General features: G+C 46.5%; 1 protein-coding gene across 2 annotated transcripts in view; it reads left to right on the plus strand.

The window, feature by feature from the left end:
- The window catches only part of CACNA1C (calcium voltage-gated channel subunit alpha1 C), a 1,657,037-nt gene that overhangs the window by 1,525,298 nt on the left and 116,324 nt on the right, over window positions 1-15,415 (plus strand). For both annotated transcript variants that reach the window (XM_086952879.1, XM_086952878.1), the window contains exon 40: window positions 6,066-6,193. In XM_086952879.1, the coding sequence (XP_086809005.1) occupies window positions 6,066-6,193 (128 nt within the window). The remainder of the gene's footprint in view (window positions 1-6,065; window positions 6,194-15,415) is intronic.

Raw genomic sequence — 15,415 nt, forward strand, 5'->3', positions numbered from 1 at the left:
AAAGGTTTGGTCACAGAATGTCTGCCAATATATAATAGACAGCTGAGTGCTTGCTTCTTCCACAAAGACGGCGCTAAGAATAAACACACAATAGAAGAATACAGCTGTCTTTCAATGGATGGACACCAAGAATAAGCTAATAACCTTCCCTTTAAAATGCAAGGGCTAAGCTATTTGCTTTGCCTGTGCTTAGGTGTAAAGCTTAGTGGAAAATATGGGATAAAAAAATCTAAATGGCTGGAATGCATTACATGTGGGTACACAGGGAGCCATCTTGGAATGTTCTGCCTTAATGAGAAAAACCCATTTCATGGTGGCAGCTGGGACATCATGATGCATGTTCATGCTGGACAGCCATAATAAAATGTCTTTTCTGACTGCACGTGTGCATACATCGTGTCATCACAATGCATGTATACACATTGTAATACCCTGGCAGCCTTTTTGGCTTTTTCATTAGTTTAATTTACTGTTCTAAAATGGCAAATTAAATTACAAAAAGTAAGAATTGGAGCCCAAAAATAAAGGAGCGTCCTGCCCAATAGCAGTTTGCGGCTGCCGGGCCCTTGAAAAAAACAATTTGTTCAAAGAAAAGTAAAGAGCAGGACGGGTGTATGCCTAGGTGCTGGGGGAATAAACAGCCACAGAAGAGCATGGAGTCACCTGGGAGGAAGTGGGGGACAGCAACCTGCACAGGGGAGCAATGACAAGAATCTGGAAATGAAAGAGCTGAAAGTAACAAACTTATGGAGTGATGACGGCGCAAAGGAGGAACAGAAGGTGGGGCTGAAAAGCAACAGAAGAGCCGGGAGAAGTGGCAAAGCAATGGGTACCATCGGTGAGGAAGGGGGTTGAGGAAAGATAAAAAGCAGTGGGAGAGGTGGGAGGACCAAGGATGAAGTGGAGAGGAAGCTACATGCACCGTGGAAATAGAGGGCCAAAATATAAAACAAAACAAGCAAAAGGCAAAGAGGGGAATACACATGGACTCTCATGGAGTGGTGAACAAAAAAAAGACAAATTAGCTCCCTTAATGTGAGCAGTGGAAGCATACAACACTTTGAGTCATACATACTGTAAAGCAGCTATCCTCCAAAGGAGAAAAAACACAGTAAGAAGAAGGAAGGCAATTGAATAAGATGCAAGGATTCAGACTGACAAAAAATCAAATCAATTAAGCAATGGGCTGACCTAAAGCCCACTCAGTTCAATTCTTTATTAAGGTTTGGAACTCAATGTGACGTCCACTTAAAAACTCCAGGAATAATCACAAGATGAAACAGAATTTTACATTATACATTTAAAACCTTTACCATAAAATGTTATTCATGAAAATAACAAAAGGCAAAGCATGTTTTTTTAAAGGAAAAAAGAATGCAGCAGCATTTCCTGAACATTCAGATTTGTACCGACAAAATCTCAGCCATGAGAACAGCAGTTAGTAAGTTAAAGTAAAAAAAATATAAAATAAAAAACATGTACAATTATAACGGGGACTTATTCATCCTGAGTGCAAAATTCTGCAGGTTGTATAAAGATACTAAAGGGACCAATATTACAAAAAATGAAGACAATAATCGTAATGAAAATGAATTTTCAAATACAATTAAAAATTCTTTACCGCAACAGGTAAATAGAATTAATTATGTATACCATTTCATAGTGATACAAGGTGAAAGTGGGTGGCATAAAATCAAATTTGTAAAACCCGCAAGTAAAAGAAACTTCATTCAATCTAGCGGCAGCAGTTAAGTGCAAAATTGCATAAATAATATAAGTATACTAGAATAGACAACAGTAAAAAGATAAAGACACATAATGCAATGAAAAATGAATACAAATATAATTGCTTTACTGCAGCAAATAAATGGAATTAGTTATGTATACAATTTCATAAAAATTCTTGAGAAAAGTGAGTGACATAAAATCGATTACTCAAGCTAGCAAGTAGGAATGAGAAATGTGACTGAAGGATAATGCCTGGACTCCCTATCTAGGACAAAGACGTTAAATAAAAATTGAGAATGGGATAATGTTAGAACTGGAGGTCTCTAGTTGGCAATGGTATACAACTTTGACCAAATAGGGACCCTTGCTTCTAAGTCAGTGAAAGGGGATTACACTACTGGATAACCCCTGCTCACCCCCTTGGTAGCTTGGCACGAGCAGACAGGCTTATCTCAGAGGCAGTGTGTTAAGCATTTGTGAACACATACAGTAATACAGTGAAAACACTACAGATGAACACAACACAACTTTTTATATAAATAAGTATTCTTTATATAGACCTAACAGAAGACCAAAAATGACAAAAATCCACAATACTGTACTCAAAATAGACTTAAAGATGGTAGAAGTAACTTAGTTCAAGTTGATGATAAATGCGACACAGTTCTCACAAAAGTACCTGGATGCGTAACGCAAAACAAAGAAAATGTTTGCAGGGATGGGGATGCGTTGGTTCCTTGCTTCGGGGGAGACGATGTGTAGCGCCTCAATGCTTGCGCAAAGTAGGGGCTGCGTCTTGGTCCTTACCGGAGAGGTGATGATGCATTGATTATGGTACTACGTTCCAGTTACGATGCGACAAGTTGACGCCTCGATGTGACAATACAGTGCGATAAGATGGCGCCCTCGATGCAACAACGTGAAGACGATGCTCATTAGGTTTCGCCTAAGTGAAAGCTGCGCACGCAGCTTTTCACGAAGGTGAAAACCTAATGAGAATAATATGTTGGTTGGGAATCCGCCCCTCTGTTCCATTGGCTAGCTCCATAAATGGAGGCTAGCCATTGGAACAGAGATCTGTCCGTCATGGCCGGACCAGATTCGTGGGCGTTTCCGCAATTTCTTCTCTCTCCTGATCGTCATCGCGGTGGTGGGCGTGTTTATTTTTTTTTTCTTTCTGCGGCATCCTTTCTCACACCAGCCGGACGGCTCTCCATCTGAGGACGCAGACCTGACCCGCTCCCTACTCCGAGCCGACACAACAAACTTTTTTCCTTTTCGAAGCCTCTCCCCTCGCGAGGTCGATGCATCGATATCCGTAAAGTTGGGTTACAATATCAGTTGTCTTCTACAGCTCTTTGAAACGGGCTAGACTGAAGCTTTAAGCGCTATACTGAGACCTCCACCTATCATCACATTCATTTTCTTCAACGTGACTGGTGCAAAGGCCTGCGTAATTACGCGTTGGGTGCGCATGGTTTCTGGAAGGTGATTTGTTGCCAGTCTTTCTCGTGCAGCTCACAGGGCTCTCGGTATGAGGCCGTGCTGTCCCCCTTGTGCTGGGAGAGAACAGATGCTCCTTTCTTCCTATCTAAACACGGCCTTGGTGGTTTGCCTTTAATTCCGTACATGGCGCTTGCGTGCGAGCGGGGCTGGGTTTATTACCATGGGTGTTAGGTTTGCTGCAATTTATCACATAAACATTTGCTCCAGTTTTCCGAAAAGAAACCGCAGCCCAGCCTGGCTCCTCCAGTGGCAGAACACGAAACTTCCCGAGCCCCGTTCAGCTGCAGGCCGCATCCGAGTCCCGGCTTTGTAAGCGGTATAGATGAAACCTGGCAGAAAACTACAGCCCCAGGCTTCAGAACCTGTTATGTGTCAGGAAGTGCACCCTTTGTCTGCATGTTTGGCTTCATGCCTTGCCCCTCCCCTTTTTGCGCCCCCAGATGCCCGCTAGCAATGCAAGTGCTGTTTTTTCTAAAAGCGTGCTTGTAGCAGCAGTGTGTGTCAGCCACCGAGGCCCTGACCCACTGAGATAGAGGTGTGTGAGCTAGCAGCCGCCTTTCCTGCCTATCTCTGGTGTACAGACCACTCCAGCCTTTTGAGTACGGACGACTTCCCTGCACTGATTTCAAGTTCACTGTGACAAAATAGCAAAGCAGAGTAGGGTTTTATGTTTGTTATAGTTGTCATGGAAACCGTTTTTTTTTAAATACGTCTGCTTTTTTGCGTGCTGTTCGCCCTTTCCTTTGGCGCTGGACATTTTTGTCATTTCCTGCGATGTGTTTATACTGTTAAAACTCGACGAATATGCGGATTTAGTCAGTACCTGATGGCTGTTTTAAAATCTTACTTTTGCTTAAATGTAGTTTTTTTCTTAGAGTGAATTTTATCAATGCTTATTCTAGTCCGGTTTATTTTAAACAAACGAAACAGTAGTAAATAAAATGTGGGAGCCTGGTTTTTCGAGTTTTGGTTACTCCTTTGCCCAGAGTATGTGGATAGCGCTCGGAAACACGCCTGCTGATGAGGGTTTAAAGTTAATTTTATGAAAATGTTTATTTGTAAGGAGCTGTTATAACTGATGCATAGACTTGGATTTACAGACCCTTTTAGTTGTAAATTCACTCGGTACCTCCATGAAAGGCAACACATAAATGAAATAAACACATTTTTCATGTATTACAACTGATGTTACTGTAGGGCTCTGGTACACAGGTCACGTTGGTCTCAATATAAACAAAAATACCTTAAAACTTCACAAACTCCTGCACGAAGCTTGTCATTATACCATTCAAGTATTAATTTAGCATTGATATTGTTTGGGCGTCTGACTTTAAAGCACCTCCGGAAGAGAGAGATTGTTTCACTACAGTGCCCGGGCACAGGCAGGATCCCAGGTGATTGCTCGTGTCGTATTTCAGTCCCTTGATTTTTGTATTCCAGGTGGAAAGGGAGGGGGGTAGTGGGCGTCGGAAAGTTACCTCTTCCCCAGTAGCTCGGGGGAAAAACAAAGGCGAGCTGAATTCAGGTCTCCACTCGCTGAGCACACCTTTTACCTGTTCCTATAAGAGAGTAAACACACGCCCCTCCTGTGCCCAGATTAATGGTGTGCTCCCGGAGTGTTTAACAATGGCGCAGAAAGTGCAATATTTACCCAAGGTTGATTGTGTATATTTAGAACAGCACAAGCAATTAACAGCTGAAAAGGTGCCTTTTTATCCGAACTGCTGAGGGGAGAGATGAGCTGGCGCCAATGCCCTGGATAAACCGCCTCGGTTATACGGAAAATCCTCATAAGCCACGTTGTTAAGTTTTTACTCGTCCTGCAACGAAGCTAGCTACCAGTTGGCGTGTTCTAGTGTCACGCGGAAGAACTGCTAAATGGAAGGACTGGGAGTTATTTCGCTGCCTTTCTATACCCCATTTCAGAGAGCCCCCCAAGCTTATAATGGCTGGTATGTTTGTCTCTTTTTAATTTAGAACATTCTACCCGTAGTACAACTACCCTAAGGTATAAAAATCCAACCTCATAGAATTATATAATGCTCAAGCATGTATCTTGCATCCTTTTTAGACACTCATCTAATATGTGAGACAGCAAAACCAATACATTCTATTTGAAATGAAACTTTCACCTCCTTGGTATTTCTTTTTTGTCTTTATTTAAACGTCTACTAGTGGCTAGTCAAAACAGGACAATAGATCCAGAAAAACAGCCTATGCTAATGGCAATGTAAATGACAATGCCATTTATTTATCTGTTTTCAAAACCAACACATAAATACAAAATTTATCATTTACAATGCCAATAGCTCTAACTTTTCCAAAGGCAAAACCATTGCATTGTAAATGCTTGTTTTTACATAGAAAGCAAATTGAAAAGTACTCAAGATAGATGTTTCTGCAAGTCAGTCAGATCTCGGACGTTCTACAGAGGAATCTAAAATGTAATTCAATAACCTGAAGGAGTCTGGGAGAAGGATTTGAAATACGATAGAGCAGCCCTTGTTAAGAAAACCATTTGAGATGCTGTTCAGACTGGCAACTACCTTTCTTTCCTTGCCTAGTAAGGGAAAGCCACCGAATATCGCTTTGAGATTGTGTCTTTTCTAGTAACTATCATCTTGCATTATCTTTGCATATTATTATTAAGCCCTTTGTCACCCTCGGTATACATAAAACCTATTAGGCTAGAAATTCATCTGACTGAAGTAAAAAAGGGTTCTAAACGAGTAGTACCAGCAATATAACCAAAAACATGTGTGTCCTAAGTCAAAAAATGTTGTGAAAAAGGGTATTTGATCTAGCTGTGTTTCAAAACGTTCTTTCTGCAGATGATGAAGTTACCGTTGGGAAGTTCTACGCAACCTTCTTAATCCAGGAGTATTTCCGAAAATTCAAGAAGCGCAAAGAACAAGGCCTGGTGGGAAAGCCGTCTCAGCGCAATGCGCTCTCCCTGCAGGTATGACTCATTCATGGATTTGCATTCAATGATATAGAACTGCATGCACTCACCATAGATGCCGACTACACAGTTGGGGCTAAAATCAAGAAATGGTGTTGTTTAAATTGATCTTGCATCTATCAGCATGCCTACTACCAGTAACCATACATAGAATATTTAGAAAGCGATGGCAGCAGAAACCCAGCAGGCCTATCAAGTTTACCTATTTCCTTGCCTGTTGCTGCATATGGAAGAATGTGGATACCCTACTTAGCCTCCAAATTTCAACCAGAATTTCTCGTAATGGCTCCAGAGAACCCTCTCACATAGACTAACTCCTGTCCAGTGAGGGGAGCGTGGCCAAGAGGACGACCAGGATGGGCACATTATTATGAGCCAACAGCGGAGTATGCTCCTTCTCACATCTGGTGGCCAAAGCTTAGAATTCCCTTGCCTACACCTCAGGACTGCCTCATCGCTCCAGCAATCCAAGAAAGACCTCAAGACCTGGATGCTCGAATGAACAGATCACCTCACAGCAGCGAGCAACCCCTGTGCCTTGAGACCCTTACGGTTGATTTGCTGTGCTTCATAAATGATTGATTGATTGATGAGCTCCAACGGCTCAGCACTCCATACAACATGCTGAACGGACTCTTACACCCTGCTGCAAGTGCAATGTCCCCCTCATGGCTGCTGTGTTATAGAGCGGAGGCACCCCGATAGCACCTGCTGTCCGCACCAAGATGCGGTGTAGCCTGGCGTGGACGGCTGAGCCGTGGCTTCAATTGTTGACTGGCCCGATGGGCGTGTCCTGCACGGCTTCCCCCGCCCGATGCGTTGCACAATGTCTCCATTGCTCCAGGCCTACTGTAGTGACTACTGAACTGCAGCAGCGGCGGGAGGTAGAGGGCTGTGCCGCAAAGTGCAAGGAGCCTGGGCCTGCAGTTTGCTGAGCGTAGACACAGGGGTTGGTGCGCCCTGAAGCGTGCCGGGCGCACCACAACGGGCAGTCTAGGATGACAAGTCCCAGAGGCAACTTCCCATTCGCATTGTATTGCATCGCAAAGACGAACCCCACCCATCCCCGCGTGTGATTAAGGGGAGGGGCACTCCCTTGGAAATAACGTGGTGGTGGCAAATTAGTGCCATTCAGGACTCCTGTGATGCACTTTGTTGGTGGAGAGGTGCTCCCCCTTTTTTGTTGAGGTAACTGCGAACTGCTTGACCCACACTGCCCCAATGCTCATCGCTGAGAGAATTCAAAGTTGGGGTTGACCAATACAGTAATGGGCCTATGGTGATCAGTGGTTCTTCTACGGTGGTACTGACTTTGAACGTGCCCTCTCCATGATGCGTCCTACGCATGACAAGACTGCAGCCGTGATGGCTGAACCAGGGCCTGGTGGATCAGACGGGGGTCGGAAGAAGGGGTGAAGCAAAAACTCAGAAATCCTGAAGGCCATACCAGACATCAAATCTACTCTAGAGCCCAAGATAGATGCTCTGGTTAACGACATGGGTCTACTTCGTAATGATCATATTGGCCGATGGACCATATGGACAACTTGAAATCTACAATGGTGGCCCTTAAACCCTCAGCTGTGGAAACAGACTCCTGCATCAAGGTTCCCCAGCAGGAGGAACATTATCTTAAGAAGGCAGACGATTGCGGCTACGTGCTTCCTTGTGGGCCAAGCCAGCTGTGTCTGAGGCGGAAGAACTCAGCAGTGCGTGGTGGCTTATATGCACTTGGCCAGCCCCATTGGACAGAGCTGCGGCATGCGCTGACTTCCCTGCCGGCCTGGTCTGCTGATCCGGGGTGGATTGCTGGCTTCTATACATCCCTGGGTGCAGCGTCGCTGACTGCGGCGGACTGGTGGGGCCACGGTGAGCCATTGGTGGGCCTGTACGGGGACCGCCCCTGGGTGCACCTGAGGAGAGAAGGGCGCGGAACAGCAATGCTGGAATGGCCCTGAGCCTGAATGGGCTGTTACAGGTGAGGAGCAAATGATGGGTCTGCGATGTGCCTTGAGGGGTGGAAGCAGCGTTGTCTGGGGCGATTGCTGTGCACAGTGCCGATCCCTTGCTGTGTCACAATAATGAGGCTACCATGTCTCTTTGCCCAGTGTGCTTGACTTTTGCTGGCCTCCTGGAGGCGAGGGAAGGGTGGTGCTGCTGCCTTGGGCTGAGCACTGGCTTGTGGCGGACTGCCGGTTCTGCTGCTGGCCTGAAGCCCACGGCAGCAGTGTGACCTACATGCCTCGAGACGCTGCTGGGCCTTATCTGCAGGACCAGTTGTGTGTGTTGGGAGTGACACCAGATCACCGGACACTACTGTCCCCCTTGTGGTGCTACATGTACCCTGTGGTCTACGGTGTGCCACTGCAAGGCTGTGTTTGCTGATGAGTGTTTGGAGACCAATGGAGGATGTGCTCCAGCATCATGTACTTGGAGTGATTCTGAGCAGGGCAACAGAGATTTGGTGACCTAGCCTGGAAATCAACTGGACCGGCCTGGCTGGGGCTTCGTAGACGAGGACCATGATTGCCTCTCAGGAGATCAGTGCCCGTAGGGAATAACACAGAATGAGTCCCTCCCCCCTTGTTGGACTGTGGATAAGGTGTGCCCCCGCCTCATCACCAGGGCGAAAAGAGTCAGTGAACGGCCCACTTGTGGGGACCTGGCAGAGTTGCCTGGTTTGTGGAGTGGTGTGGCTCACTGGTTAGAGGTGGCAGACCCAGAAGCAGAGGTTGGCCCGGGACCAGGGTTCGATTCCCGACGCGGCAGGGTCTTGGGCCATGGTCAGCGGACTCGATAATTCTCGCCTCGGTGCCTACTCCAAGCATGGGTCCCACTCAGCAACTCTGGGCAATAGCTTGCTTAATCTCTACTAACGGCCCCATCAGCGCCGGGGATGCTTGTCTTCACCTTGGAGATGCCCAGGAGGGACCATCTCACAGGGAAAGCCAGGATGGGTTCCCCAGCGGTATACAGTGCCGGGACGCCCCTTTGCTCGGGCAGCTGTGCGCTTTACAAGTATACGACATTTAACATTTAACATTTGTGGTAAAGGACCTAACCCTGTGTTGGCGCGCATAGGTACTGCTCGTGGTGAACGGCATCAGGACTGTCTTTCTGGGTTAGCGCACCTGCCCGCGTAGTTGGCAGGCATACTCCCTGGCTGAAACGCACCCTGAAAGAAATGGGAAATCTAAGGCCAAACCGGCGGGGTGTCGGAGCCTGGCCTGATCTCGCAGGGAAATGCTGAGGACTCTGAGGCTTTTCCACCTGCAGCTGCAATTTGATAGGATTCTGTCCCCCATTGCTGACACAGAGGCCACACTACAGCAGGACATTGGAACTGTTTCAGTAGGGTTGGGCTTCCTGCAAGTGAAGCAGCACAAACAAGCTAATAGAGTAAAGGAGGTGGAGGTGGGGCTCAAGAGATACGCCCAGCACAGGTTTATTTGGCAGGTGGTGGCGTTGACAGACAGAGTGTGCACCCTGGAATATAGGGCTGAGGATGCCAAGGGACGCAATCGGCGTAACAATGTCCGCATAGTGGGGCCGCCGGAGGGCACTGAATGCAATAATATGGTGACCTATATTGAGCAATGACTTCAGACAGAGGTAGCTCTGAATCAGCTGATGCATTTGTTTGCCCTTGAATGAGTGCATAAAGGGCCTGCTCGGCCGCCGACTTCTGGCTTGCCGTCCTGCCCGGTGGGGGTGAAGCTTCTCCATTTTAGAAATATAGATGCCCTGCTGAAGAGGGCACAAGAAGATGGCCTGTACGCGGTTGGGAACAGTAAAGTGTTGCTGTTTCTGGACTAAACGCCCGCTGTCCAGGCTAAGTGGGCCTCCTATTAAGAAGTGAAAAGGGCACTCAGGGAGGAAGGGATCCAATACACCCTGATGTTTCCAGCAAAACTGAAGATTATCCTTGATGGCAGGACCCACTTTTGCAAAGACCATAATGCAGACTGGCTGGACACTGGGGCCCTTACTTATGAAAGGGCTTGCGCCGCCGTTTCGCCACTTTTTGTGTTGCAGCTGCGTAATCAATGTGGCCACACTGTGCCCTATTTACAAAGTAACCCATCTAGGCAGATGCGTCACTTTGTAATGGCCTGCACAATATTACACCTGACGCAGGTATACTGTATGCAGGATGGGCTTTCCCCATAAAAAGGGCCTTGTAGAAATGGTGAAGTGAAATTTTTGAGATTTCACTACGCTACTTCTACAACTTGACTGTGTCAGAATCCTTACGCCTGCTTCAAGCAGGCGTAAGAATTGATGCAGGTCTTTTCACATGGGACTCGCCCATAGGTTATGACACATAGCTGGAGTTGCATCAGTTTTCCGACACACTCCAGCAATGCGTAATTTTTGCACCACCAGATACCTCAGAATTCCTGACGTATCTGTAAATCTTTGTGCCATGGAATGCCGAAACACGGCACATCCATGGTGTCGTAAGTATGGCGCTATGAAAAATTACGCATCACTGTTTTTGCCCAGCGATTCGTAACTTTTCATAAATGAGGCTCTCGTTCTTGGTCTGTTTCGGCTCCAGCGGATTCCCATAGTAGCCCACGGGAGAACTTGCGTAAGAGAACAAAAAGGCCTTGGAAAGCCCGGAATAAGAGTGCCACTATAAAAAAACGACCGGATGCGGAGCGGGAGCGGGTGGCTGTCTTGCAAGCCACAGCAGAACTTATGACTCGGATGGGGTCAGTGTCTGGATCGAACTCCCGATCTGATTAATGGTCAGCAGATTCTGAATCAGACTGGTCGGTCCTGGCGAATTGAGATTTGCCTATGATGACCCCTCAATCAGTGGAGGATCTCATTTGACTTTGGGGTCTGAGTGCTCAAGGATTGATTTCTTGAACACTGATGATTGCTCCCTCTCATGAGAGACCACACACATTCTCTTTATGTTAGCCAATGCAGGGAATCTATTTTATATGGCGAGCGGACTGTGCTGTCCACCTCCCATCGTATTTTTTCCATCAAAAGGGGGCTAAAGGGTCCATTTCACACCACTCTCCATATTTGCCGAAAGAACACAACTGTGAGCGTTGCAGTGCATCTGGCACACATTTTGTAGGGGGTTTGGGGTGCTGTTACAAATGTTCTTGGATTTTTATTTTGTAAGTTTGTACAGTGATGGTAGCTGTTGTTGGGCCCCACATTGAGGGAGAATTCAGCCAGAGGGTGGGGGTTGGAACTATGCAGGGAACAAGATACCGTAGTACACCTTATGACAGGCACAGACCAACATACTATACTCCACTACCACCTATTCACCTGGAACGTCCAGGGCGTGGCTGGCCATGTTCAGAGATATAGAGTCCTCCAGTATTTTGAGGTGTCGCAGCATTCATATTACATGTCTTCAGGAGACTCATCTTTCTTTAAGTGATCTGCAGAGTGCATGGGAGGTCGAGGGGCATGATAGTGGGTACTACATATTCAAGATACACAAGGGGTCTTGGGGAGACAGCCTTTACTACAAGGTTTTTACTTTGTTGTGCCTTTACCACAACTTTTTTAGCATGCATATTTTTTATGTAAATGTACATTTACAACGCATGTCAATACCACGCATTTAAGGTAAGTTGGGGAGTGGGGGGTCTCCCCCCACAAATACATTGTTTTTAAATCTAAAAACAATGAGTGGTATTGGCATGCTTTGTAAATGCATATTTGCGGTAAAAAAATGTGCGCTAAAAAATGTGTGGCAAAGGCATGAGAAGTAATTTCCTGCGTTGAACCATCGTACAACCGGGGTCTTGATATGTGTGGCCCCATGGGTCCCCTTTTCCATGCAGCATTGAGGGGTGGACCCCGAGGGCAGATATATAGTAGTGGAGGGCCTGCTGGACAGGCTCCCGTTGTCACTGCTCTCGTACCTAATATTTGGGGAGGGAAGATTGTGTCCCCAACATATCACTGGATTGTTCGCACCATCCAGTGTCAGGAGCACAATCCATAACACTAACAGAATACCTACAACTTTGGGCGATGCTCACACAAGTATAAGACATATGACACTTCCTCCACCCGGACTCAAGGGAATACTCATGCTACACAGTCTTACATGCCAGAATTGACCTGTTCTACTTCATCGCAGAGGCTATGTCCCAGTGTTGGGGCAGAGTATTTAGGACAAACTTTACCAGACTACAGCCCACTCCAGCTTACCCTGGTCTGGGGAAGAGGGCATATTTATTTATTTATTTAAGAAGCTTATAGAGCATGCAGCTACCCCACAGTGGCACCTTAGCACCCCTGATCATTGGATCCGCAGCACCCCTGATCACTGGATCTTCTGAAGGATGGTGAAGACCTGGCTTTTCTCCAATCATTAAATTCTCTCGGGCCCTCTATTTTTGACAGTCAGCACTGGGACGCCCCATTGCTGGGGCAGCCATGCGGTTTATAAATATTATAACATAACATAACCTCCCAACGTAAGCCATGCACGATGCAGCATTCTACGCCACTCTGCAACACTATTTCCATGACAATGAAGGCACCGCCACTGATGAATTAGTGGAGTGGAATGCATTTAATGTAGTCCTTAGGGTCTGACTATTAAATATGTTCACGGTAATAAGCTCCTGCTTTGCAAGGACTTGCAGCAGCTTGAGGCATGTTTTGGATGGGCCTACCACTCTCTCATATGGGACGTATTGCAATGTCTAAGATACTAATACTCCCATAGTATACTTTTCTGTCATTCTGATCATACTCACCAAAGGGTACGTCGAAGAGCGTTGCTCATTATTGATAGCACTGATATGGGGCTCAGGGAAATGTAGAGTACCAATAGCTGAACTGTATGTTCCTCTCTCCGAGTGCAGCTTTCGATCCCGAAATACTACAACTGCAAAGCAGCCGCACAACTGCAGTGGGCGATGTGCTGGTTAGGTAGAGAACTCGGTACAAAAGGGGGTGGTGATGGACGGAGCATCTGAACCAATCAAACACTCACACCCAGTCAACAGTTCTGGGTTTAATCCATCACTGTTCTTTAGCCCACTCTGCCACCCCAGTTCAGACTTGGCCATATGCAAATCAGTCTGACCCTGTGCCTCATGGGAACAGTCCAGCCCGAACTGCCAAGCCATGCCTTCTCTGGATCGGATTCAAGCTTCCTAGGACCGGTTTCTGGCATTACAGCCGTCTTCAGCCAGGCTTGCTTGAATCCAGTGGCAAAGTGAGCAAGGGACTCACGTCTGAGCATACCCTGCCAACTTATGGCCAGCAAAGCGGTTCAAAAGAGGGTGGTGATGGACGGACCCACTTTGCCACTGGATTCAAGCAAGCCTGGCTTGGCAGTTCGGACTGGACTGTTCCCATGAGGCACAGGGTCAGACTGATTTGCATATGGCCATGTCTGAACTGGGGTGACAGAGTGGGCTAAAGAAGAGTGCTGTGTCTACCCATTAAAATGAACGTTTTTCAATTTACCTTGCATCCAGAATCTAATCTTGCACAATCAAGCTCTATGTCTCCGACCACCCATCACAGAGATGAGCAAGTACGTAATGTTAAGGTCTCTCACTCTCAAAGTATTTTCATCCTGTATATTTCATGTTAGCAGGAGGACACTTACTGTTAAGCAGGCTAGAGTCACTTTGTGTTGGACTTGCATGATGATGAAAGCCTTTTAAAGGCTAAAGGCATATGTGTTGGACTTGCATGATGATGAAAGCCTTTTAAAGGCTAAAGGCATATTTTAATATTTCCCTCTCTCTCATCACAGATCATCATTTCTGAAGTTCTTTCTATCCTCCTTCATCACACTCAATCCTCGTTTGTACTTTTTAGGTTGAGCCTAGCGGCAGCGCGCATGCACTGCTTGCTCTGCGAGACTGCGGTAGTAGAGTATGGGAGAGAAGCCGCACCCACTCTCCTCCCATATTTTTCATTGGCTCGTGTCATTGTCTTTCTAAATGCTGCCTTCGGATTCGTTAATAGGCTTGTTAGTCCCTCCTTAGTACGTCCTTATGTTCATTTGTAGCCTCCCATGGCGACTGGCACCTTTACTATTGTTACACAGGCCTGTTATTTAGTCTGTAACCACTATTTATTGAGTTTCTCTTACTGCATGCAGGACATGTGCTGCTTCATCTGAAACCGCTTGTGTTTTTTTAAGCAGCACGGCTGCCCCCGTAACACGGGTGCCAGCTTTCAATCACTTTAACCCAGCATTATCTCATGTCTATTTTAACCCCCCCAAGTAAAATGGATTTAGAAATGATTAGTGAATTAAGTCATGTGAATTCCAGGTAGCACATAATCCTGTGCTAATGGGCTGAAGCTAACAACAGCACATCTGTGTTACATGTCATCTGTACTAAAGCCACCTGACGGGTTGTTTTCAAAAGCCTATTTCATTAACAACAACACCACCACCAATACCAACACCATCAATACCACCACCTCCATCAATACCACCACCACTGTCAATACCACCAGCACTGCTAATACCACCACCAATACCACCCCAATACCACCCCCAATACCACCACCACCACCAATACCAGTACCACCAATATCAATACCACCACCACCAATACCACCATCACCAATACCACCACCAATACCACCCCACCAATACCACTACTGCAGCACCTCTCGCTCACTAGTTGTAGCAGGGGCACTGTATGAGGCCAGAGCTGCAGCCGAGACCATCCCTCCGTCTCTCCATGCCTGCCATAAGGCACAGTCCGCCCTGCACCAGGAGGTGAAGCCAGGGCCCTGCTATGGGTGGAGTGTTTTGTATTAGGCCAAATACATCAATGATATTACGCAATGCAACACTGCACGCTCAAATCACAGAGAGGGACGGAAATAGCCCCCTCCTCCTGCTCTTCCTCCTGAGCCGCAACAGTGTAATCACAGAGTGAAAGGTGTTGGAGCACTTTTTTTGTGTTTATAGCTCGGATCATATGTAACTCTCACTTCACGCTTTGTGTCTGTGTAATTTACAACACTTACACATCTTCTTCACTGCACTAATTATCACTACTTTGAAGACGTCGCCGACCGCTCTCTTCCTTTGATATTTCCAATCTAACAAGCGGTCGAGAAGGCCCTTTATTACAATGCAATAGGTCTAGCATTAGTATTGTAAATGACAATGCCTTTTATTGATGTTTCAAAACCCAAAACATAAATAAAGGGCATTGTCATTTACAATGCCAATAGCTCAAACTT

Source organism: Lissotriton vulgaris, chromosome 1_2 (assembly GCF_964263255.1).
Source record: "Lissotriton vulgaris chromosome 1_2, aLisVul1.2, whole genome shotgun sequence".
Taxonomy (NCBI): Eukaryota; Metazoa; Chordata; class Amphibia; order Caudata; family Salamandridae; genus Lissotriton; species Lissotriton vulgaris.